Here is a 26,922-nt window from a genome sequence, read left to right as displayed (position 1 = left end):
CTGCATCTAATATGATCTGCTGTTAAATGTGGTCAATTAAGATCACTAAATAATATTGGGAAAAGCTGCAAAAATGACTAAAAGCAGACAATCTGTTAGCTAAGAGTTAACATCAGTCTTGAATGTTCATTTACTCTGGAAGTTTTTTCTACATTTATATGTAGAAGATGTCTGTGAAAGTTCTCATTCGTCCAGGTCATTGTTATCTCTTTCTCATATTAAATCGAAGGCAACTGGACTTGTATTTGTCTGTGGAAGACATTTCGCCTCTTATCCAAGCGGCTTCATCAGTTCTTATGTATTGGTCTCTCTAGTCCGCACTAGTCTGACCAAGAAAGTGGAGTAGGACCCAGGTATTTAACCTCTTGTGGGTGGGTCCACCAAAGTACCTGTGAAAGTACTGGTTTCACCTTCATATGTAGAAGATCTTATTGAATCATTGTCCTCCTTTATATTAATTAACAAGACAAAGAGTCTACAGTCGTCATGCTAACGGGACTGTTGAGGCTGTACTTTGGCTTTGCTTTGAGCTAAATGCTAAGATCAGAATGCTCACAATCACAGTGTTAACATACTGACATCTAGCATGTTATGTTTACCATGTTCACCATCTTGGCTGACCATGTTACCATGCTGGCAGATGTAAATGTCATTTTTATTGCGGGTATTTGATCATAAACCAAGGTATTGCAAATTTTTAACCAGATGAGGAACAACAGGAAAAGAAAGGGGATCTGTAGACTTGTTAAGATTCATCGTCTGGAAGCTGTTAATGGTTAGACTCGTGAGTCACATGGCTATATGGTAATTGCCAAATTTTGAGCATAAGACTCTACTGTAGATCCTCACTTTTCTGATGATCTTATATTGTGGACGATCTTACTTTGGCATATGATCTACTTTTCAGATGAACTGTACAGATCGTGTCATTAAAAGGTACTATATTTAGATATTTCATTTTAAAAGTTTAATCGCTGCTAACCGGCCCATTGTTAACTATTAAACAGATAGAACGCTAACTTCAGCTGGTGACGGCTGTCCTTGTTCTGCTCTGCAGCCTCAGTGAGCTTTGTGTAGCGCCACATCTACAAGATCTCCAGCTGCAGTCCAAGACAATGTAGTTACAGTCTGGCCACGGGAAGCGAGACCGCCTGCAGACTGGGAACCGCAAGGCAGGACGAGCTGGGGCAGTGACTGAACTTTCTATTTAAAATCCAAACAAATTCTCCATATGAACTAAGAAAGACACAAATTTCAACTTCCAGTCAGGACTTTCACAATAAAATCAGAGCATAAGATTCAGATCATGATTCAGATCATGGCTTGCAATTCTACCCCAAAAAAATTGTCTAAATGATCTTTATGACCCGACCGCCCACCGCCAGTTGACCATACTAGACTGGAGAATAGTATTAAAGTGAATGAACTAATATGAATTATTTGATCTTTCTCAAAAAAATAGCCCATTTTTCTTCCACATTACATCCAGAGAGTTACTGTCCACCTTTTGTTCTTGCTATTCAAACATTTGGAGTCCATACAGGCAATATTGGATGAAGGCCTTAAAAAAAAATCTTTCTTTGCTTCTACTTAAATTTCAGAGTGAGGAACGCTTGACCGATCGAGCGAGGAATGCTCTGCCGATTGAAATTACTACCAAAGCCCCTGGAGCATTGATCTCAATTTCTGCAGGTTTGGGTAAACAGCACCTTATACGCCTACAAATCAAGTAATTAACACTTAAAACAGAACTGAGCCTCAGCAGGATCAAGGCCGGATGGTGCATTTAATATGAGCCTTATGACGAATTCAAACGGAGATATTGTGGAATAGAAGCGAGGAGAAGAGATGGAGAAATGATCATTTGAACTCTGTCTGGTCTCAGGGTGGGGAGGAGGTGCCCTCTGAATCACTAATGAGACGAGTAGACACAGTGTGACATTGACACCCTCCTTCCAAGTACGAATCCCCTGCTTTCCTTTTCGCTGTTTTGCCTCCACTTTGTAATCTTTTCAGCCTCCACTTGTTTTCTTCTGGTATTTTGCTGTGTCCTGTTTTATTTATACATCTCTGATCTGTTTTCTTCTCTTGTACTGTGCTCTGTCTCATACTGTTCTTTACTGTTCGGTTGTATTGTCCTCAATTAAACAAGGGGAACAAGTCACTGTACTGACAACCCATTCTCTGTGTACGGCTGCGCCCGAGGCACTTTCTCAGCAGAGGATCCTTTAGGAATAAGAACACAGCTAAAGGTACAGGCGGATGAATATTCAACAGGCAAAAGCAGACAGGCAGGCAGACAGAAAAATGTAGATTTTAATAGACAACCAGACACCTGTGTGTTGGAGTCCATCCACCCACAGGCCAGAGGAAGTGCAGTACAGTACTGCTGTGGAAGTTAGTAGCTATAGTCCTGACCTATGATTCCTCATGAGACTTTCTGACCTTTTGGTGAAGGAAGTTTGACTATAGTTCTTAATATGGTCAGTCCATTAGAGGCTTTAAGTTATATATAAAAATTCATCATTAAATGAACATACACATGAAAGTTAATAGTCTGATTTAAGAAGGCTCTTGTAGGCTTCCAAAAAACAATCAGCACTGGCAAAGCTGTTGTTTTACATTGGCTTCAGAAAATATTTAGACGCCTTCACTTTTTGCTTAATTTATTGTGTTGTAGATTTAATTGTAAATGAATAAAACTGCCATTTTTTGCACATCAATGTACACTCAATAACATAAGAGCAAAATAAACATTTATTTGCAAAAGTATCCAGACACCTTTGCTGTCACACAAATTGGGATCAGGTGCAGGTATCATTACGATGTGTCAAAAACTTGATTGGAGTCAAACTGAGTTGACTGGACATAGTTTCGAAAGGCGCAGACCTTTGAATATAAGGTCTCACAATTCACACTGCATGTAAAGACCCAAGCCATGAAATCCAAGGAACTCTCTGCAGAGCTCTAAAATAAAGCAGAGATGGAGAACCTGCCAGAAGGACAATCATCTCAGCAGCTCTCCATCAATCAGGCATTTATGGTGGAGTGGCCAGACTGAAGCCACTTTTGAGTAAAAAGCATATGACATGAATTTGCCAAACAGCTTTTAAAGGACTCTGCAAGCATGAGGAAAAAGCTTCTCTGGTCTGTTCAGATAAGAACTGAACCTTTTAGGCTGAACTCCAAAGACTATGTCTTGAGAACACCAGGCATCACTAATTACCTGCCCAATACCATCCCAGTGATGAGACATTGTGGAAGAATTATGCTATGGGGGAGCAGAAGGGACAAGGAGACTGGTCAGAACTGAGGCGATGATGAATGCTGCCATATACAGAGAGATGCTTAAGGGAAACCTTTGCAAGATCCAATTCATCCAGCCTGAGACTTGGGCGACACCTTTCAGCAACACTGGAGTGGCTTCGGGACAAAGTGTCTGACTGTGCTTGAGTGTCCCAGCCAAAGGCCGGACTTAAACCCCATAAAGAATCTGTGGAGAGACGTGACGATGGCAGTTCAGAGATGCTTCCCATCCAGTCAGATGGAGCTTGAGAGGATCTGCCACAAACAATGGGATAAACCGCTCAAATCCAGGTGTGCAAAGCTTTCAGTGACTTACCCAAGAAGACTTGCAGCTGTAACTGCTGCCAAAGGGGCTTCTAAAAAGTACAGATTCGAGGATCTGAATACTTTTGTAAAGAGACGTGTCCGTTTTTGATTTTTAATCAATTTTCAAAAATCTCTTAACGTATGTTTTTACATTATCAGAGCTCAGAGAACTCAAACTGATTACTGCTAATTCTCCAACTTACATGTCAGTGCGAAAATGTTCTACGCCTGGACTGTGGACAGTGTGAATAGTTCTGACAATTAAAAATAAACTAAAAAAACACCAACTGAAGCCCATGTTAAACATTAACTCATTGTTTACGTGTCGCAAACATGTGTTAAACAAAGTGATTTGGCTGTACTCAAAGATGTTGGTAAAGTTGAGATGCCTAAGCTAATAGGAGCCACATACAGTAATTATTACATCTAAATCAAACTGGTGTACGATGGTGTTCTGAGTGAGCTAACATTGTCCCGGGGGTCTAACTCACTAATAAGTACAACACGCCTCTAGGGATCAAATAACGCACTAATTATTAAAGAAACATCTATTCTGGCACATTATCCTCACACTGCATGTGTGTGTGTGTGTGTGTGTGTGTGTGTGTGTGTGTGTGTGTGTGTGTGTGTGTGTGAGAGAGAGCGAGAGACACAGAGAGCAAGATATACAGCGCTCCAAGATTTTCAGGTCTAGATTTCAGGTCTGTATCAGACTCATTTTTTATTCTTTTGTGGTTATCAGTTATTGAACAGAAATAACTTGGCCATTTGTCAACTTTGGTAACTACATAGTAAAGCCACCTGCTTGCTGGCTGACTTACAGTAGTAAATTCCCTATAATATCCATTATAACAGGAATCGTTTCAACAAATGTTTGTAATGAGTTTTTCAGTTCTATTTTTGTGTGTTTGTGTTTGTCTGTATTTCTGTGTTTTTGTTTTTAAAAATAGTTTATCCAAGAACACGTTTAGTATGTAATGTGTGAATTGGGATACAATATTTTTTTTTACTAGTTTCATGTCTTTCTCTCAGTAATCTCCAAGATGCTTTTTAAGATAAGATAAACCTAATGAAATTCACTTCTTACTGCAGCATAGCAAAGCTGCAGTAACTAGCTGCCACTCTATCGGCGCCATGACCATTTAATTCATTTTGAAGTGATTTAGTGGGGCCTGTGGTACGTGGTGTGGTAAGGTGGTTTTGACACGTCGCTATGATGGGAATTGGGTTGAAAAAATTATATATTGAAAGATCAATCTCAGGATTTTATGAATCAATATCGGATTTTTCAAATGAAGTTCAAATTGAATCGGAGTATTTATTTTTTTCACCCCGGCCCTGATGTACAATATACTGTATGTTGATGCGCACAGCTGCACAGTAAGTAAGTAAAAAAAAAAAAGACAGTAAAAACATTTGATCACACGTGTAAGAGGCTAATTGCCCCGATGTGTTGTTTTTGCCAGAGATTGCATTTCCCAAATTGCCATGTGTTTTTATGGAAATGGTTGTAATGGATAAAATATGGAGAACAGACTGCAGGTTGACAAATACTGAAATTTGCATTTAAAGTGTTGTTCAGTGTGTGTCAGTTCCTCTTTTACACTGTGCTTCTTTAGCATCTTTTTTTCAAGATGCAAGATGCTATCACAAATTCAACACACCCACACACACACACACACACACACACACACACACAGGAAGTAAATGCAATAACTACCCAGTAAGGCCATGAAGCAGATACAGATTGCGAAGAGGGAGCTGAAGCTCAGGCCCACATCCTCCCTGTAGATGGCCAGTGGCGTCTCGCAGTGGCGCCCTCTGTAGCCCTCCGGGCAGTGGCAGGTGAATTTGGAGGGTGACTGTGCCACGCAGGTTCCCCGGTGACAGGGCCGTGTGGCGCAGAGAGTGTAGACACAGGACTTTCTGGAGCCGTTCACACGGATCATGTGGCCAGGAGGACATCTGCAAAGAAGGACAGGGGCAAACAGGGAGACGAACAAGAGAGTCATAAATTACATGTAGATTAAGATCACTTGGATGCACATGGCACCAGATTTGATTAGATCAATGTGTAATAATCCCTCTGAGGGACTTTGTCATTGGAGAGGCAGTTACAGATGCATCAAAGAGAAAAATGGCATGTACATGAAAATAGAGGAACAAGAGGGATAAAGCAAATCATTTTGGACAGTTGCAGCATTAGGAGATACAGTGAGGATGAGCACGGACATACAGGATAAAGCAATGTGTGATTTAACAATGTTTATTACCATTTCCCACAGCGAAAAACATCAATTACTGTCCTTTAATCAATGGTCTCACGCAGATGTACACTTAAGTAGAGAATGAATCGGAGGGGATGAAAACGCTGACTGTGGTAGTGGCAGTAACTAGGATGATTTTATGCAGACAGGGGCACATTTTCTGCCTCACTTCAGAAAGCACCACTATAATTAAAAGCTCATTTGGGTGTAACAGCTCAAACAAACATTTTATGAGCCCATTAATTCAGTATTCCATTCAGTGTGTATAGAGCAGCTCCAGGCTGTACATTTCGATGACATCAGAGATGAGTCTTGCCTCTGGTCTCCGGAGATTTGTTCATGCTTATAAATATTGACTCAACTTAACTATGAAATAGCAACATTAAATTGAAAATGGCACAGTAATTTATCTCATAATTGTTCATCTTTCACCATAAAACTAATCCAGACAAGAGACGCAAAGGTTAACTTACTGCATCTCCTGCAAAAACTATCTTGCTAATTGTGCGTTCATATTTCAAAGGTTTGGGATGTTGGGACGGGTGGCCGAGCGGCTAACTTCCCGTCTGTATGCCTTGTCTCATGTTAGTCCATTTTAGGCATTTTTAATTCGCGACCATAATCTTCCCCTCACCTTTAGTGTCACCTGAGTAGCTGGGGCTTTTGTTTTAATTATTTTGTCGGAGCTTTCATTTCATTTTCTTTTAATTGACCTGCTCTTAAACCACAGGTCCACAGTCTGGTCCCATGTCCATATTTTGATTGTTCATTGTTCATGCAGATTAACCGTTGGCTTCATCCACATTTCCTCTCAAATGCCACGCTGATCATTTTTGGCATTAATCACAAAACATAAACTGTAAACCGCCGTAGCTTGTGAGCAGGCAGCGAAGCAAAACAGTAGGTTACACTGAAGTCCAACAACACTGTGCAGAACAGTGTTGACTCAACCGAGCGGACTTGATATTGAAAACAACACATCGCTGCTAGGCTTTGTGGCCACTCACAGAGAAACACTAAATATAAAACGAGGTGACGCTTTTGGACCACTCTTTGATAAAGGCTGAGATAGACAATGCAAGATTCCTAAAATATATCGTATCTATACATATATTACTATATAGTAATATATATCTACTGTACAGCATGGTTAGGAAAAAAGGTCAGCAAGAAATGTAAAATAAACTATAGGTTATTTGTAGTTAAGAGGCTAAACCTTGATCAAACACTGGCACGGTCCATTAGCGCTGTATTCTACCCTTTTGTCCCCACTCTGGAGCTATAAAGCTATAAACACAACACCAACATATTATCGCCATATAAAGCTGTTACGGTAAATGTGTTAGCAAACAGTGGCCTGTCTGCGGTACACATGAAGCAGACACATTAGCATTCAGTTGGAGTTTTGTATCTGGCCAACCTGCCAACAAACATAAGTCTGGTCTCATTTTCTCTAATTTTAACTCCTCCACCAAGTCCTGAGAAAAATGTCTGGCTCTTTAGCTGCTAAATGCTCCACTATGTTCAACAGCTAATGGCTAGGTTTGTGTGATGCTGTCAGTTCTGGTCAGGAAGCGTACAGTGGGTTTATCACAAGTTTTTCTTTTTGTGAAAAAACAGCTCTCTGCTGCTGCTGGTAATGGGGTTGATGAATGTGGTGGGACTGAAAGTGGTGTGTCAGAAGAAGAGAACACACTGTAAAATAGCAACATTTCCTTCCCTCTATCTGCAGCAGGACTGATTTTATGGATTTACTGATTGCTTTTACAGCAGCTTTTCAGTACATTCGTTCCTATGAGAGCCGTCTTCTAGTGATTAGAACTGAGACTAAATGTTGTTTCACTTAAGAGACAATACAAAGTGGAATCAGGATCATTCTTTAAAATCACCGTTCATAATTACTGTTCTTAGTGCAGTTGTAAATGCCAACTATCTTGATAATGTGAGGAAAAACACACACCTACTGTAACAGTTTGAAGCACATTTTAAAAGGTAATTAGCTGTGGGTGGAATTTTAATGCCATAAGAAAAGCTCAGCGATCGGTATTTATTATGCCTGGCTGGAGTCTGAGTGGGTGTTGAATACAGGACACCTGTCACTGAACTAGTCAACAATGCTTCTCTTCTCTCTGTTCCTTCTTATCGTTGCCTGTCATTAGCCATCACTGGAATAAGAGCCGTGACGAGTGTCTTATCGAAACCAAGGTGAGCATGCACGCACACTGGCAGTAGGTAGCGACAGGTGCTGTGTGTTGTGGGATTTTCTAGAGGCTGATTGCAAATTTCATTTTAACCAATTTTCACAGACAAGTACCACCACCAACAATAATAATAATAACTAGTAATAATAAAATGTCACACAAGTTGTGCTTTTTATACACTAATCTTCAACATGAATTTTTTTTTTTTTAACAATCTAGTTGATGATTTCTCACTAGAAGATTTTATCAGCTATATACAGTGGCTTCAGAAAGTATACAGACTTCTTCATTTTCTGCACACTCTCTTGTGTTATCCGTTTAATTTTAGAAAGAAAGAAAAGCTTGACAGATCTGGTGTGCCCTGTTATGGTTTGCTAAACTATGACTTGACAATCGTTGCTATTATTTATTATTATAATTGATAATAATTATTATTTATTATTAATATTATACTTACAACAAAAATCTGTGACAAATCAGTGTTTCTGTGTTTTTTGAGCCTCAGGTAGAAGAATTATTCACACTATGTATGTCATTATTAGACTTTTTGACTGAGTCTCCTTAGAATGATCAAACACTTACTGCTCTTTAATCATTTTCCAAGGTCAAGTATGTAAAGTGGACAAGGTGAACAAGTAAGTAAGTAAGTAAGGATGGAGGGAGAGACTGTGAGTGTGTATGTATGTGTGTTTATATGTGAGTGAGTGGTAGGTGTGTGTGTCAGCGGCACAGGGGTTAAAAAAACTGAGCAGGAGTGTGCAAGATAAGAGCCATACAAACCAAGAAACGGAGAGGCAGAGTGCGAGAGTGAGAGCCATTGTTAAAAAAAACAAGAAATAAAAAATAAAAAAAATAGGTTGGTGGTTAGATAATGTGGGTGAGTGGATCAGAGGAGTAGAAAAATGGGAGGGGTAAATTAAAATCTAGGAGGCTGCAGAGACTGAATGGAGGCCGATGTTTTTCCCGTGGCAGAAAAACTGCTGAGATTAGTGTATGTGGCTAAGAGCACTCCGTGTTTGATTCAGTGTGTGCCACAGGAGAAGGCTGTTTCTTTGCACGACATTTCCCATTTCCCGCCGACAAACAAACCCTCATACAGAAAGTCATTTTAGTAGTGCATGCGAAATGTTGATCAAGCAAAAATGCGAATCCCATCAGGGTCAAAGGGCTGGGAAAATAATTTATTTTCACCTCCTACATTTTTAGCTGCTAAGTGACGGAGCAGGTGGGGGTTCACTGCCTTATTCTTTTTATCTTTTAAAGGGAGACGTGGCTGCTGCTAAACTCACTGGCTCTTATGGGGTTTTAACTTTTGAAAATCCCTCTGAGGCCACATTTAGACTCACAAAATATCAAAAAAAGGGTCAAAAGTTGATCCTGGATCCAACTTCTGCTGCGGTATACTTTCATGTCAGCCAGAAAAAGCACTGCATTAGCCAGTGTTGTTTACCTCACAAATACTGAGGCAGAGAAGAAAGAAGAAAAGTTCCTGCTGTAGTTACGACCTGCCAGAGTTGTACAACCCCCGTCTAAGAGAATAACCTGCTGCCTGTCTCATTATGTTTGATAAGCCTTAAAATTGGACACCCTCAGTATTTCATCATCTCACCAATAACGCGCAGCAGCAAACACACACCACAGCACAGCCTCTAACAACTAATGCCTACCACACTCTAGAGGACTTAGAAAAGACTTTTAAAAGATTAAAGTCTGACATCCTCTCACATCTAAAGACAGTGTGTCATAAGTTTTAGACTGGATATCTTGCAGGGTCACTATTTGCCAGACTAGATCCCTTTGAGATTATTTCCCATCATGCTCCTGGTGGACATTTACAGGAAGAAAAACTGTTTTTCCAGACTTTTTTGCTATTTGTAAATCTACATTATTATTGTTAATATTACCATAATTATTATATGAAGTTAGTAACTCAACACTATTATTATTATAAAGAGAAGGTCTAGACCTATTTGGAAAGTGCCTTGAGATAAGGTATGTTGTGAATTGGCGCTGTACGAATAAAAAATTATTTGAACACTATAATTATCATGATCTATGTGTTGGACTTTGTACTTATGAATCCCTGTTTTATTTTGAAATTATTTTCCTTGTCGCCTATTACCCTTGCCTCCCGTATGTATTTAATACCAGCCTTTCACTCACATTCTTTCTCCTCCCTTGAGATGCCTCCATGCTCACTATCAACTCAGTCTGCTGCTTCCTTTTTACTGCTGCAGAAGTCGACAGTGTTCGGGTCATTGAACGTCACTATTTGCATGAGTCAAGTCTAAAAACTCATGATGCTACCAAACATGTTTGATTTTATCTGAAGGTCAAGATGAAAAATTGACTGACTTGAGACAACTCTCACAATCACATTTGAAATTTGTCTGTTCAGTGACATTGCTTGAAAAGTCATTTGGTTTAAGGCCGGTATTAGCATCCCTGGTATACACCCAAGTTTCTAATGTCCACTTTAACTATTTGGTGCTTTTTGAGTTTATCTGGACAGTTCTGCCAAAATCTAGCAGCCTGTTGCATCTGCAGATGTGCAGTTATGCAGCGACCAGTCAAAATGAACGTGTGACGTCATATGATGCACTGACTGACTTTGAAGCTGCTCCACAGTATTTCTCCTCCGTCAGCTCGGGAGCGGTGGAACAGCGCTGATGCGAGTTCACATGACACCCTGCCCATGACTAAGAGGTTAAATGAGTTTACTTGCTCATTTGTTTTTCAAAGAGACGATATCAAATTCAAAAGAAGACAAAATGAAAACATGATTTGTGATAACCTTCAGCCAGTCTGGCACTTGGAGATTGTCTGGTAGTCAAGTCGCCTCACATTTTTGTCATTTCAGCCTCTGGGTTTCAATAAAGAAATCGAGCGGCGAGGCGCTATAAAAACAGATTCATTTAGGCTTTGTATATACACTAACATATAAAACCCTGAAAAACACAGCTAACCAGACAATCAAGAGGAAAAAAGGTAGACTAAGGTGAGAAAGAAAGTCTTTACGTTGAGAAAGTCAGTCCTTCTTTGATCTAGACTGATTGTCCTTAAACCTTGGAAAGGGGAGAGTAAGAGTCTTCTGAGGTGCTGACACGATCAGTAATCACCACAAAATCTTTAAAGGTACACACAAGTGGTTTACTGCTGATTTACTTCTATACAGCTGAGGGACTTGTAAAGACAGGATAAAAAATATTAATCCAAACTGATGCAGCAGAGGTTGAAAAATTCTGACTTTTACTCCCTAGACTCAACTCTGAAAATGCTGGATCCTACACTTCCCATGATGCAACTCTGTAGCAAAATTGAGTTAGACCTTAGTAAATGCCCACAGCTTTAAAAAAAACTCCACATCCCCAGTTTTTTATTGAAGGCTTCTGTCAGAAGTTTGTTGTTGCGCAACCAAAACCTAGACTTCAGAGTGCTCACACCACAGCCAAAAAATTATTATACCACTGTTCTCAGAGGCTTAGTGTCACTTCTCATGACAAGTAAACTGATGCCTGTGTAAAACCTGTGGTTTCAGAAATGCAATACATAACGTTGCTGGTTTCATCTATCAGCTGTCTGTCAGCAGTAATGTGACTTAGAGCTTCATCCAGACATGATAGGAAAGCACTGCGTGCTGGCAAGAGGGAGCAGAGAGTGAGTGAAAGACAGCGAAAAGAGAGAGAGAGAGAGAAAGCACTTCAAATTTATTTCCGGGGCTGTGCTGTACTCATTTTTCACTCACTTGACATTTTTATGTTTTTTTTATCAGAGGGGAGTTAAAAAATGTTATGACAGCAAGGATGAAGATGTTTTTTTTTTTGTTCTTTTACAGGCTGCATCAGTGACAGTTTTTGACATTTCCAGTTGAAGTTTTAATTAATGACCATTGTCATGAGCGCATGGTCCCACCATGGTCCTCTGCTTCTCACACTGAACCCACTAATATATTGTCAGATCAGTTTTATCATTTGATGTTTTTGGAGAGCTGCTGTCTGTTTTATGATTCCCAGCAGTGAACAAGAATCGAATGACAGAACATTCAGTTGGGAGTCTTCTAAACATTTGTTTGTTCATAAATACAGTTGACATGAAAGAGACGGTTGGACCACGTATGGTCAAATCCTGAGTTTACAATTATGATGTCATCTGACAAAATCAATAAATAAATACATAAATTGTGTGCTGTGATTTCAACTGTATGTAGTAAAATGATTACTCAGAGATAAAGTTACAGAATATCTTCCTTATCTTATCTCTAACGCAGAGCACAGCCTCCATCTGGGATCCACAACAGTTTTCAAATACTGTATCTCCTCATAAAGTGACCAAGGACTTTATTTACCTCAATACAAAGGACTTTTGTTAGAGGCAGTTCTTTCTTTCTAATTCGCTCTGTTTGATATGTGTGACTGGTCATAGTGATAGTACAAAGCTCCCGTTTACTGTTAAAGTTACTTGTCTCACTTCCTCCCTCTCTCCTGCTCTCTCTGCTCGGTATGTCTCATGTTTAGTTATTCCCCTGCCTCCTTTAGTAATAATGATATATGTAATGAAAGTAGATTATTTGCCGTAATGGAGGTGAGGCTCAGTGAATTGGAAGAGCGCCTCCACTTCCCTGCAGCTCGTAAGCAGCTGGAAAAAACCAGAGCGACTGGGTGACTGCCTGCAACGAGAGGTGTAGCCCTAAGCCCCCGGTTGGCATCCATACACAGTCCAGCCATATACCAGGTTTATACCCAGTCTCTAAAGTCTCTAAATCTAGCGACAATACATTAAGTTGGAAACGCTGCAGGCTGTAAACGCTAATAGAGACTGTTAGCGCCAATTCACTCTGGAAGAGCAACGGCCAATGGGGAAACTCCAACTCAGTCACATGGCATTCGGCTGACCAATGGTAGAAAGGTAGAATGGTAAATGGGCTTGCACTTATATAGCGCTTTTGTAGTCTTACTGACCACTCAAAGCGCTTTATACTTGCCACATTCACCCTTTCACTCACACATTTAGACATCACACTCATACACTGATGGAACAGCCAGTGAAATATCACTCTGTCAGTCAGTCAGTCAGTCAGTCAGTCAGTCAGTCAGGGACATTTGTGATTATAAGGCTGGCCCCCACTGTTGCAGGCCAGCCAAAAATGATTTAAGACATAAGACAAACATTGCCATCACATTTTTGGCAACTTGAGTGTGTTGTTGCCACTCAAGTTTCTTGGTGAAAAGTTTCTATCATTATAACCTGGGCCTGACCGTCTGTGCTCTGCGTCCAGTGTATGGTAAATGGTTGCCGCATTTTCCTGCTGACAGCCCATCATCCTTATTAACCTGTGAGCAAATGCTTTTTGAGCCAAATGTTTACCAGGAAATTTGCACAGACATTTCATCAGTTTCAGAACAATTAAAGGCAATGGGCTGCTTTTTCTCTATAATTTCCTTATGTTCCTCAGCAGGTCAAGGTCAAGGTCATTTTAAAAACACATATGTCTGGCTATAAACAAAAATAATACTAAGGTCAAAAGCTGAAAAATGGCTTGAGAGTTAGTGTAAGTTGGTTTAAATGTAGGTGTCCTCATGCCTTTGTGTCAAGATGATGATTGTGTACGTGCAACACATCCAAGTGTGAATGTGCATCGACTGTGTTTTTGTGTGTGTGTACCTGCATTCGTGCACTCTCCACAAGTCAACACAGGTAAATGGGGGGCTACATTGGTTCCTTTTGCAGGAGTCAGACGAGCACCCAAGGGAGAGGCCTTGTATGCTGACCTGGGACACCCCATCTCGCGGCTGGCTGTCTAGTGGCATATAGCGACCATTGAGGCGTAAGTCCCTCATGCAGCCTGCGAGAAGAAAAATGGAAAACAGAGTTCAGTGGAACAAGAAATACAGTGTTATCTACATTCCCCTGCACAGACACAAAATTTAATTATAAAGAGCCTCATGTAGCCAGTGAGCAAATCAACAACATGTCCTTGATAGATTACTGGTTCCAATTCTAACACTTACAGCATGTATCCACTGTGTTTTTTTAAGACCCACACTGCTCTGTCACATTCAGTGCTACCCAAGGTTTAGCAAAATATCTTTTTTTGTGGTAACAGTGGTTCAGTGATCTTCTTGTTGGTGTGTTTATTGCAGCGTCTCAAAATGCCATTCAAACTGTTCTGAAGTACACTGAAGGCAAAGATCTGCATTGCATGCATGTACGATATCCATGGCGCACTGATAGCTGTGCTGTTAACATATGTCACTGCTTTGCTGGGTTACATGCCTGATGTACTTATCAAAGGGAGGGAAACATATCTGAAAGGCTGCTTGCACAAGGCTGCACATAGAAAAACATGTTGTTCAACCAGAGAAACATGGCAAATAGAAGCAAAAATGCATCCACTGGGAACAAACTCCATTGGCTCTGGATCCTCTGAGATACTACCTGATTTGGAAATCACTTCATATAACAATACTTAGAACCGACCAAAGTGAGCACTCAGTTCTGTCAACATGGTGACATTGCTAAAAATGAGCAACAAAAAGAAGCATAATCAGACCCACAGGTTAGCTAAACGTCTTCCAAAGAGAAATCAAAGGTCGATCCATTGTAAACATCACATATACATGGACTCCCTGGTTCAGCTTTAAACTGCTGGACTTGCCATAGTTTAGTCAACCGATTATTATGTGAATGAAGAAATATGTACAGCATTGATATTTTGAGTGTCTGCTCTGACCTTGTAACTCCCCACAATGAAGCAGCAAGCTCAGAAAAGCAAGCAGTGGAGGAGCGACTTTATCGCTGAAACATTACGACCATTGAATGTGAGTATTTTAATTGATGACTTTGTCCTGCTTATCATTTAATTGTCTCTGGCAGCCATTGTTGTTTTTCTTCTTAATCTCAATGTTTCAACTGATATATACTTTTTTTTTTTACCCTCGCTGTCATTTATTCGTCTCTTGCGGCCCTTTGTTTTTGTTTTAATTTTAACTCTCGGTGGCAATTGTTGTTTTGATCATATTACTATTGCTTCTACTTTTAAAATAAACGTTTCAATTAGTCAACAAATCAATAACCTTCCTTCCCAGGGGAACGTAGACTCAGAGCCTACGGGCAGATGCTGAGGTGGAGGTGAGCGCCGTGGCAGCAGGCGTGGCAGCAAAAGGGTGAGCCGAGCACTGATGACACTCCAGTCGTTGCAAGGGTGTGCTGGATACATGTTTCAGCAAGAAGACTATGTGAGTAAAGAAAAAGACTAAAGTTGATAGCTTCTACTAGATAGCATCGTTGTGTGAGCTGTTTTCCTGAGCAAAGAATAATTAATGTCTACATCACTTTTCATTCTAAATAAATAATACTGTAAAACTGTTTTCTTTTACATCTACCTTATCTTTTTTTACTTTCTATCTTACCCACCTCATTTAACAATGTAGCAGTATTGTCATGATGTAACAAGAAAAAAAACTGAACCACCCTTTAATTGCAATAGATTGTACTAACTTGAAACCTCTAAAAGCAACTCTAAAATAAATGACATTAATGTTAAATGATGTCTGGCTACACAGGAGCACACACACTCATCCTTGTTTTACTCTAGTCATGGGTACCTGCCATCGACAATGTCTTCTATATCCCCTCACCCTGATCGTAACCACCACGTTGTCTAACCCTCACCCTCTTCGAACATGAACCCCGAAAACCAACTCTTAACCCTCAAAAAGCCATCTAAACCTGTGGTCCCCCAAAGCGATTGGACCCCATAAATATAAGCAAAGCAAGCACACACACACACACACACACACACACACACACACACACACACACACACACACACAGACACGTACATAGTCCCCGCCATCATCTATCACGTCTGCCTCTTTTGAAGGGAAATGCTTTTAAAGTCCATTTAATAAACACATGCATTGTCTTTTACTGCCTGAGGCACAGCTGTCTACACCTCTCACCGTCTCACTGTCTAACTCCAGGGAGCTCTCTCTCTCTCTCTCACTTTATATCTGTGTCTCTCTATAGTTCTGACCTCTTACTCTTTCTATCATCATACGGTATTCTGCCTTTTTCTAGTTTCTATGTATCCTCCCCCAAACTCTTTGTCTGAGTCATTTCACTGCACCAGCCAACATTTGTGTTCACATGTGCAACCCCTGTCTTCTCTCTCTGTCTCTCTTATACAACCACCAACTGAAAATCTACCACGTACTGTATATTATGACTCATTTCACTGACCTAAATTAAGCCAAATCAGTATGTTTGGTAAGTTAATTCTTTCAGACTGGCGTAGCCTACGCCTCAGAACGAACCACCAATCAGCATGTGTTCAGGCCCTTAGTGTGGGTTTATTCATAAGAGAGAAAGTGAAGCTGTTTTGTGGTATTGTGGTAGTGGTACTGTTCCACCTAGCAGTTTTAAATAGTTTGGGAAATAAGCTTATTCACTTTGTACAGTAAATGTGAAGCTAAAGCCACAAGAGTATTGCAATGGGGATTGACCCACAAAGTTAGCTGCGACCTTAGTGAGCAGTGAAGCCTTGTCATGGCCGTAGTGATTATGAAAGAGGCCCAAAGCAATGACAAACAACAAAAAGAAAAGACAGAAGAAGAAGAATAGAAGAAGGTAGCGTTTCGTTTCGCTTGCTTTTTGCAGAAGGGGAAGAATCAAAAAAAAGTATCAAAGTAATGAGACAGTACAACCAGGCTGGGGCTAACTGGTTACCATGCTAACTTCAGTAGAGGAAAATGAATTATAGAATTGGAAGCTAAACAAGAGGGTTGCTTTCCACCACTGGAGACAGCTCTTGATGGGTAAAAGAATAGTTTGATGTTGAACTCACGTTTCTTCCAGACTGGTTTAAACCGAACTCATTTTTCAACAGTGATTTGTAACACTTTGGGAAGACACAGATAAATGATGTTGTCCTGTAAATAGTTTTTATGGCGAATAGACTAACAAAATATTCAATTTTGTTATCATTTAGTTTGGAGAATTTAAAATATTCTGAAGATGGATACAGGTAAGAGAGGGCATGAAGATCAGATCTATTTATGATATCACATAGCTGCAACAAATATAATATATATTAATATATCAAATATATGTTCTTGAAAGTCATAATACATGACCTTTTTTATTGTACAAAAAATAATAAGAGGTCAACTTCAACGGTGTATAGAAATCACCCTACCCTAACTTAAAGATGCCCACATGAACACACACACACACACACACACAAGGACATAAACACATAGGAAAAGTGCTAACTTATCACAACAAAACACACTTTTGCTAGGACTACTTACATGTGAGATTTGTGGTGTAATAACATCTCACACACACACACACACACACACACACACACACACACACACACACACACACACACACACACAACACACACACACACACACACACACACACACACACACACACACACACACACACACACACACACACACAAGTACTCCACCCTATACTCCCTGGTGCCCTCACAAGCCGCGCTGTGGGGATGGACATCATCCCAGCTAACAATGAAGATGCATTTGGGTGAATTAGCCATTAAACTGTCATATCAATCATTCATAAACACATAAAAAGATCACAATTCTCCCTAGAAAATTGTATGAATAGATAAAAAGGACCCTATTTCTGGTAGCACGAGCAAGAGGAATATTTAAGGAATACTTAAGCTGTCTCATGTGCCCTGACTGACACACAACCCTTTTCACTTCACCCTGCAACACGTCAAACACAGCACATGCTCTGTCTTGCTCTCCCCATACACAGAAAAAAATGAGCCCAAAGGTCGTCAGTGCAGCGACTTATTACAATCTATAGTTACATTTTATTGTTAGGTGACCTCCGGCAGCTGTCGTAATTATGACGAGAGCAAAGAACGAAGTTAAGTCATGGAGTATGAGGAGTGAAATTAGGAGGGAAACGTAGGAGGCCGCTGTTTGTTTCCCATGTGAAACCAACATCGTTTTTTTCATCCATGACTGTTCTTCACCTTTCACCATGTGTTTGTTACTGTGTGTGTTATTGTAATCATCATGACAAAGGTCCCGTACAGTCAGCCCTGGTATACTCCTATGCCTTGTATCTAAGGTTAGGGACAAACAACCTATATAAGTGTTTAAGCTGGAGCATTTGTTGTATGTTAAACTCAGCCTGGATTGGTGTTTGGATGGCGCCTAGCAGACATTCTTCAGTGTTATATTTTGCCATTTTGCCATTGTGAGATCCCTTAGTTCTCCACTGAAAGGGCCGTTCAGGAAGATTTATAGTGTTGTGTGTCATACCCTTTCTTCCATTCTCTGTAGAAAATGTTTACTTCTTAACTGTTCAGTCCTTCCAGCATTCATCTGGCTGAGCCATGTAAAGATGACTCCCTTGAATGATAAAAAGACAAATCGGTGGTTTTTGTGCTTTTCTTCACAAAATCATTAAAAAAAATGGGTCTTTGGCAAAAACATCAAGGTGAGAACTAACAAGAGGATTATTGGGATGGTTTTCACCACCAAATAGAATAAAAAAAACAAAACAAAAACAAATAAAATTTGCACAATTAGGATTGATGGTATGCTGATATTATCAAGCAATTTAGGTGTACTTCTCCTTTTGTGCAGTACCCATTCCTTATCTAATTATCTTCTGTGATTAGATTAGAACTGTCAGCGCGCTGATCCGAAAACTACTGCACTTAATACACTCACTATGCATGACTACCTCACACAACCCCACGTCAAATAACCCAAACTATCCCTTTCAGTCTACAAGGGAACTCAACTTGTTCTGACTTTGTGACATGTTACGAGAGGCTACGTCACTTCCTCTGACTGGTGCGATGCTCCAAGCCTTGCGATCTTTGCGGGTCGTTCACAGCTTTGCCAGTTTGAGGTGACACAGCTTTTTTTGGAAGAACTACATGAACGACATGTGAATTGTGAACTTGTTCAAGAAGGGACCCCTGACAAAAACAGCAGATCTGATGCAAAGAAGAGAATTTTCTAGATACCAGATTGAAAAAAAGTTCATCGAAAATTCATTTCAAGTTTTGCAACCTTTTTCACTTACAGGGACAAGAACAGCACAGCAGATCACTGTCACGTCATATCACAGGAGTCTTCAAGTGTTTCTGAAAGTTAAACTTGACTTTTTATTTAATTTTTAATCTTTAATTTTTTTTTTTTTTAGACAACAAACCTTAGACTTGCAAAGGTTTTCATGTCCAAAGTACAGACGAGTGACAAATTAAAGGAAAAACCAACATAAAGTGTCACGGCTCTAGCTGTAAATTAGTTTTTCCCCTTTTTCTCCTGTGTTCCCCTGGGTGTCTATGTGTGTACGTGTAGTGGGTGTGGCTAACCTCTCCTGGCTGCTGGCAGCTCTCCACACCTGTGCTCAATCAACTCATCACTTACAGCCTCAAGTACTTCAATCTTCCTCCCGCTCATCGCCAGATTGTTTCAGCCAGTCGACGTGGTAGAAGCGCTCTCGGCCGCTCAGTATTATTTACTGGAGTAATTCCTTTGGTGCCTCACTAATAATACTTCTCCAGTGCTTCAGGACTCCAGTGCCACACCTAAGCTCCATTTCTTCAAGCCGCTGGATGCTTACCATCTGCACCGTGCCATTCACCTCCAGCCATCAACCTGTCTCCACCAACTCCTTCCAACCGCTCTCCATTTCTCCAGCCCTCAGCGATTTCCCCAACTGCCTCAGCCCCATCCTCTCCATTCCCTCCATCTCCCCCTCGATCTTTTCCTTATTAAAACATCTTTCAGTGAGTTTCTGTGTCTGCTTCTGGGTCCTGATTTGAAAAAACACAACTGTTAGATTAGTAAGGCGTCAGTCCACCTTGTGCTGTCAGAACAGCTTCAGTGCTCATTGGCATTGATCTCCAAGTATCTGGACTCTACTGGAGGGATGAACACCATTCTTTATTCATTTGGTGTTTTAATGATGGTGGTGGTGGTAACATGTCGGTCCTAAATCTTGAGATCTGGTGACTGTGAAGGTCACAGCATATGATTCACATCATCATCATCATTTTCATACTCATCAAACCGGTCAGTGATGCCTTGTACCCTGTGTGGAGGATCTGCATTTGCTGTTTTCCCGCCAAGTTATTCAGGTTTTTCCTTTTTAATTTGTCACCCTCTAGTGTTTTTAACCAGTGTGATTTATATGTTGCCTTTCCTGTGTATTTTTAAAGGCTCAGTTACATTAACTGACTGCGACTCCAGATGAGTTTCTGAATACTTTACACATACTTTATATGCAAGTCCAGACAGAAAGCAGCCTTCCTAGGTCTGCTGTGCTTTCAGTCTTGATAACCATTGGACTTAGTAAGGTCTTAGGGGAATCGTATAGAAACAGGAAGGGGGAGTAGAAGGAAACATAACAGGCAGCAGTCCACATCTGGCGAATCGGACAGTAATCCCTGAAAATCCTGATTGAGGTTGTTTTAGAAATCTCTATGGGACATTAAAAAAGTTATATGCGTAGCCGCGTTTCGACAAACATTTCAAAAGTTCCAGGTAATTTTCTTCAGGAGCTAAAAAGGTTCCTGTGGCCCATTGTTGTCTGCATTTCCACCACTGCCTAAATTCCCGGGAAGATTATGCAAAATTATTACTTGACATTACATTATTCACAGCACTTGAGGACATACGGAAATGCGGGACAGATAGCGTCCAGTATATATTCAATACAGGACGCAGCATTTTATTTTTAAATACGGGATGATCCTGTATCCTGTTTGACAAGTTATCCTTCAGCCTCGAGCTTCTCCAGCTGTTCCCATTGCAGATGTACAGTACGTGACAGCTGCCCAGTGTGACTGCAAAGCAAAGTGTATCTGGGAAGTGCGGCAAAGAGCTCGGGATTCAGCCACTTCACAAAAACCTTCACATGTGCTGCTCTTAACACCTGGATCCCTGAGATCAGTTCTTTGATGCACAGGACTAAACTGACCACCAATGAAAACACTTGCAAATCAAAATAAATCTCCAATAGTGTGTTCCCAACTCTTGTCAAAGATTAATTAACAGGAAATTCAGTGGAGGATCCTTAAATGTAACTCCGATAGACACATGCAGATTTTATTTTAAGTGAAATTTGCTGTAATCACTTACCCTGGAAACTTTTGTTGATTGCAGATGGGAAGGTATTTCCCAGAATCACCACACTGGGGTCAATTATGATTTCTCGGCTACGGCCTCGCGATCCCGTGACCTCCCGCTGCCCTCCACCACCGTCCAGTCGCAGTGTCATCTCGTTGTCATGCCGATCTAAGATGACCTCATGCCATTCCCCGTTGTCAAGGCGATAGGTGGGCAGGGTTAGGTTATAGTCCCCATCACCAAGGTTGTAGAACACACAGAGGAGGCCCTGGAAGATCTGCAATGGCAGAAGAAGACATTTAGTAAGAGGCTTACATTTGGCATTAGTCCATCACCATTAAGACTGAGCAAAACAAAACATTGTCTGTTTTGATTTATTATTAGATTTTTCACAACTTTCGGATGAATGACTCATTTTCTTTGTTGTTGTCTGAAAACAGCAACAGGCCTTGTTGCTAAGTTAGTTAGCATCCAGTTATCTTCCATTGAATAAAATTTCAATGATGATGAGATTGTTTGACAGTCATTAAAAATTACTGAATGAAAAACCTGTGGCAGGAGGCTTCGTGAGCCGAGCGCTAACAGGTCTCTTGAAGAGGACAGTGGTCATTATTTAAATGTCAAGGCAGAGGTTCTACTCTATTTTAACATTTAACTGAGTCAGTTGCTTAACACAATATAGTTGAACTTTGATAAAACAGAGAGATTGTCTGAGTTGGCTTACAGCACAATAACTTACTAATACACAACTTCAGGTTTTAATCGTTTATCACATTGTGATGTCTGAAAACTGCAAAATCTGTACATCAAATGGCAACAGTCGATTTTCCATGATAAATACCGGCTTGGCAAATGACCAAAAACCTTAAAGGCTAGCCAACTCTGGCTAAGCACAGCTAGTGACGTTGTGCTGTATGCTATAAGTGCACAGAGCTACAGCAATATGAAAATACTAAAACACACAAAGAGGGTGAGCTTGACTAGTTCTGTTTTATACATGTGCACTGTCACTGATTACTGAAGAAAACTGGACGGTGGTAAGGCCGAACAATTAATCGAAATATTATCAAAATTGCAATATGGCTAGGTCAAATATCCAAATCACAGGAGCTGCAGTTTTTTGACAAAGGTCAAATATGGAACAAGAGACCATATATGAAGCATTGCGATGCTACAGAGACGCCATGGCCTGCAGACATAAAGGAACATGCTTGTTTGGTACAAGCCCCAACAAAAATCACATCATCATCATTTCTGTATTTTTTTTCAATGAGAATTAAAATGAAAGAATGAAAACCATTCTCACTAAAAACGTGACTCATAACGCACTCGCAATATCTGCCAAAATATTCACTATAATATATATATATATATATATATATATATATATGTGTATTGTTTTTGTGTTTATATGGTTCAGCTCTATAGGGGGTGGCTGGGAATAATAACCATTTTCTCATAAAACACATCATAAAACTAACTGATGATTTGAAAGTAAAACATGTTGCTGCAATGTTTCTTGTGGGTGTAGTGCAGTAAGAATTAATTCTCAAATAACCAGTCTATATATACCTCGGTAAAGAAAGGACCAGGCCTTTGTTTGCCAGCTGCCTCCCAGCAGAACTGAGCTGAATATTATTTGGGGTCTTGGTACATCACGCTTCTAAAACTACACTTGAAAACAACAAAGTCTTTTAACAGAAACCTGCTTTCTCTGGAATATCGACAAACCTCACTGTGAAAGGTTTTCAGTGAGGAAGATTTTTCTTCCAAACTAAAACTCCCATCCATCTGCCTGTGAGCAGAAAGACAAGGCCTCCGAATGCATCCTTTGATGCTTTGAGTGGCACAAACCAATTGACATCTGCGTCTTTGTTCTGAGACAGTGGCAGAAGTCTCAGCAAGCGCAGATCTCAAAAAACCTCAGAAAATCAAATCAAAACTATCTACATGGCAAGACACCACTGGGGAGTAAATGGGGAAAATATGCTGAACCGACCTGAATCCGAGTCTCAGGTTTTAATGCTAATGGGGATCAGAAGAAAGAAAAAAATTTCACTTAGCCGGTGAAAGACCGGATCGATACGCCAAGTTGGCCAGTTGGTCAATAACTCAGATCGAATCCCTGGAGGTTCGCAAACCCAGGGAAAATGAAGAAGTCCCATATTGTAAAGTGACATTTCAAAGTATTTGTTGATGGTACAATCTCCTCCAGATAGAACAAACAAATGTGAAAACACCCCATCACCTACACCCCAGAGTTTCCCTTCACTAAGCGGCGGTGCTGTTGTTTTACCATAATATGATCACAAAACTCGGGGGAAAGCTCGTTGTCATTTGTGCTGTTGCTATGGACCTAAAATCAATTTTAGATAAGGGACTGTTCTTGTAAAGCTGACATTTCAGCTTGCAATTTGTTGACTTGTACAAACATGCCATGCTGTCAGTGCCATCTACACACACACACACACACACACACACACACACACACTGTCCGTCACCAGAAGGACAACTTATTGAGGAAAAATTGTCTTGAGGAAGTGATGTGGGGATAGCAAGGAAATGGAGAGACAGGAAATAAGAGAATTCATGGATGAGAAGTGAGAATGAGGGGAAAGAAAAAAAAAACAAACACTTTTCTCATGTTTACACAACAAGATGTTTCCCTCCGCCCTTAGATCTCGAGATGAAAACGGTTCCATTTTAACTTGGCGGCGATGCTAATCACATGTCGATCACAGAGCAATATTCATTTAAAACAAATCCGGCAGCCTGTGTGTGAGTGTGAGTGTGAGTGAGAGAGAGAGAGAGAGAGAGAGAGAGTCTGAAGGCCATTTTGAGAGGGATGGGTGGGTGGGTCGTCCTAATTTCAATTTCAAACTGTTTCCTCCAAGTGTCCCACTGAGCATAATTTTCTCTCCTCCATCTTCGTCTGCCGCCACCGCCACGTAAACAGAGGACTGAGATGAGAGGGGCAGAGAGACAGAGACACACAGAGATGTAAAGCAGAAGTGGGCGGCTACCATTAACGCCCCCCCCCCCATATAATAAAGACAAGCCAAAAAATAAATACATAAAAAACATCAAACCAGCCATCACTTGTCAACTCTCTCTGTAACTCTCTACCAATTTCCCTGCCCCCCACCCCCCACCCCACCCCACCCCCCTCCATTATTCTGTGCCGCAACAAGCCCCTGCTCGCACACTTATCTTTCCATTTTCCACCCATGTCTGTCTCAGTCGCTCTTTCTACCCTTAAAGCAGCCGAGTAAACTGCTGGACGGCTCCAAGGTTGTTTAGTTGGAGAACCGAGGCTCATTTCAAGGCTCTGTGATGAAGTATTAATTATATTTAGAATCCACTGGGGCAGCGCTTTTTAACCAGACGCACTCACAGCCACCTGATTTTACCCCCAATTAAAGCTGAGCGGAGCCGAGCAATTTAGCTCCTGCTTTGCTCCCTGGGTGGTGTGTGAGCGAATGTGCTCGACGGGGTGTGTGTGTGTGTGTGTGTGTGTGTGTGTGCTGGTGTGAGTCTTCGCGGGAGCATCATATAGTAGGTGTGTATGAAGGTGTGTGTGTGTGTGAGACTCCATTTTTGAGTAAACAGTCCCACTGCAGGGACAGTTTCATTTCCCCCAGACACTTCCTCGCGACAGACTGCTTTCAATGCCGCAGCCTTTCTGTCTCGCAGACGTGCAGATGATGTGTTAATCTGCCCTTTTCTCATGATTAAATAATGTGCACATGCAGCTTGTGTGCATGTATGAATGTCTTATGCATTTTTCTTCATCTAAAGCTGTAGTGGGGAATTAACCTGAACCCTATGCACATCACAAGCGCTCCTCACCCATCCAGATGTCTGGTCTGCTGTGTGCTGCTTTAGAGTCTACACATATTGATCTGGTCATAAAAAAAATACTATACGCTGCCGGGCAAATGGTATCACTTTGACTTACCAGCCTAAAGGAAGATGAGTGTAATTCATGTTAAATGCTCTGTGTAAATACCTGAAGCTCTGGCTTGCTGTCGATCTCTTACCATGTTTTTGTTAATGGAAGGTTTCATACAATTTACGAATAACAAAGTTTCCTGGAAAGACCTAATGTAATTTGGTGCCAATTATAGCAAAAAGATAATGTTGTTCAAATGAGAAAGTTTATTCTGCATATTTTGTGAATTGCATACTTGCCTGTATGTCATTCTTTAAAATACGTGTTATTCCACAGTCGAGGCAATCTGCCGTGTAAAAAGAAATGAACTCTGAGGGGAGTTTTCTTGTAAACAAACAAGGAATTATGTTTACTTTCAGTGTTGCTCAATGAAATGCACTGAGGTGTAACAGACTGCACGTCCTTCCTCATAAAACAATTGTAAAGCTGGTTTTGTTTTTTAAATCCAGCACAGTTTACCTTCCATTCTTCTTCTACCCTGCCTTTGATGGCACATTGCTGAATCCTCAGATGTTACCATCACCTGTTGATCAGTGGAATAGTGTGACACTATTTGTAGGACTGTGTTTCACGTCACATTAACATAGTAGGGACCGACTAATAGAGAAACAGCTCCATAGCTACTGGAAGGTCTGATCTTCAACCTGAATCTGAGGCAGGAAAGATACTGGTGCTATGGAAGAGATCATGCTTGGTACTTTGCCCCAGTGACTTCAGACCAGTTGCCCTAACATCACATATCAGGAAGGTACTAGAGAGACTGGTTTGTGGCCCATCTTGGACCGCAGGTGAAATCTGTTCTAGACCCTCTTCAGCTTCCTTATCAGGCTAATGTGGGGTTGGGCGATGCCGTCCTCCACATTCCTGTTTTAGATTTTTCCAGTGCTTCCGATACCATGCAACTACTTCTGCTGTGTGAGAGGCTCCTCAGGGTGGGTGTCAGCAGGTTTACTGTCTCCTGGATCTCTGACTATTAATGTCAGATAGGCCCCAGTTTGTTTAGCTGCAGAGCTCCACAGAACACAGCAGCACCACAGGGGACTGTCCTGTCTCCATTTCTGTTCCATCTGTACTCCTCAGATTTTCATTATAACTGAATCATACCACCTGCAGAAGTTCCCTGTTGGCTCTGTGGTGATGGGGTGTATTAAAGATGGACAGGAGTCAGAGTGCAGGGAGCTGGCAACTAACTTAGTAGAGCGGAGTAGAAGGAATCATCTGCTGCTAAATGTGGCACCGAGAAGATGGTAGTTGACTTTAGGAGGATGAGAACCAGGACCAAACCCATCATCATGATGGGTGAGGGGGTACTTGGGTGTCCCCTTGGCCAGCAGACTGAACTGGAGGACCAACACTGACGCTGTGTACAAGGGGATGAGCAGACTACTTTCTGAAGAAGCTCAGATCTTTCACTGTCTGCAGCAAGATGTCTGTGGTTGCGAGTGCCATCTACTGGTTGGTTTGGTATCTTAGACAATACCAACTATCCTCTCCACAACATTCTGGCAGGAGAGAGAAGCAGCTCCAGCTGCAGTAAACGTCTCATCTCGCTGCGCTGCAGAACAGAGAGGGTCAGGAGATCCTTTGTTCACTGTGCTGTGTGGTCTGCTGGGGGAGCAGCATCTGTGCCAGAGATGTCAGCAAGATATAAAAACTCATTTGTGAGGTTGGGACCATCAGGGGTCAGAACCTGAAGACTTTTGAGTCAGTGAGGAGCAGAAGGTCACTGAACAAACTGCTCTCCATCATGGACA

General features: G+C 41.0%; 1 protein-coding gene across 2 annotated transcripts in view; it reads right to left on the bottom strand.

Annotated features, from left to right (window-relative positions):
- si:ch211-186j3.6 (neural-cadherin) overlaps nt 1-26,922 on the bottom strand; it is a 308,958-nt gene that overhangs the window by 23,665 nt on the left and 258,371 nt on the right. For both annotated transcript variants that reach the window (XM_056399571.1, XM_056399635.1), the window contains 3 exons: nt 21,229-21,493; nt 13,742-13,922; nt 5,333-5,577 (listed from right to left, as the gene is read on the bottom strand). In XM_056399571.1, the coding sequence (XP_056255546.1) occupies nt 5,333-5,577; nt 13,742-13,922; nt 21,229-21,493 (691 nt within the window). The remainder of the gene's footprint in view (nt 1-5,332; nt 5,578-13,741; nt 13,923-21,228; nt 21,494-26,922) is intronic.

The sequence above is a fragment of the Seriola aureovittata genome, chromosome 1, assembly GCF_021018895.1.
Source record: "Seriola aureovittata isolate HTS-2021-v1 ecotype China chromosome 1, ASM2101889v1, whole genome shotgun sequence".
Lineage (NCBI taxonomy): Eukaryota > Metazoa > Chordata > Actinopteri > Carangiformes > Carangidae > Seriola > Seriola aureovittata.
The sequence above is the reverse complement of the archived record's forward strand: the minus strand, read 5'-3'. Positions and strand labels throughout refer to the sequence as shown.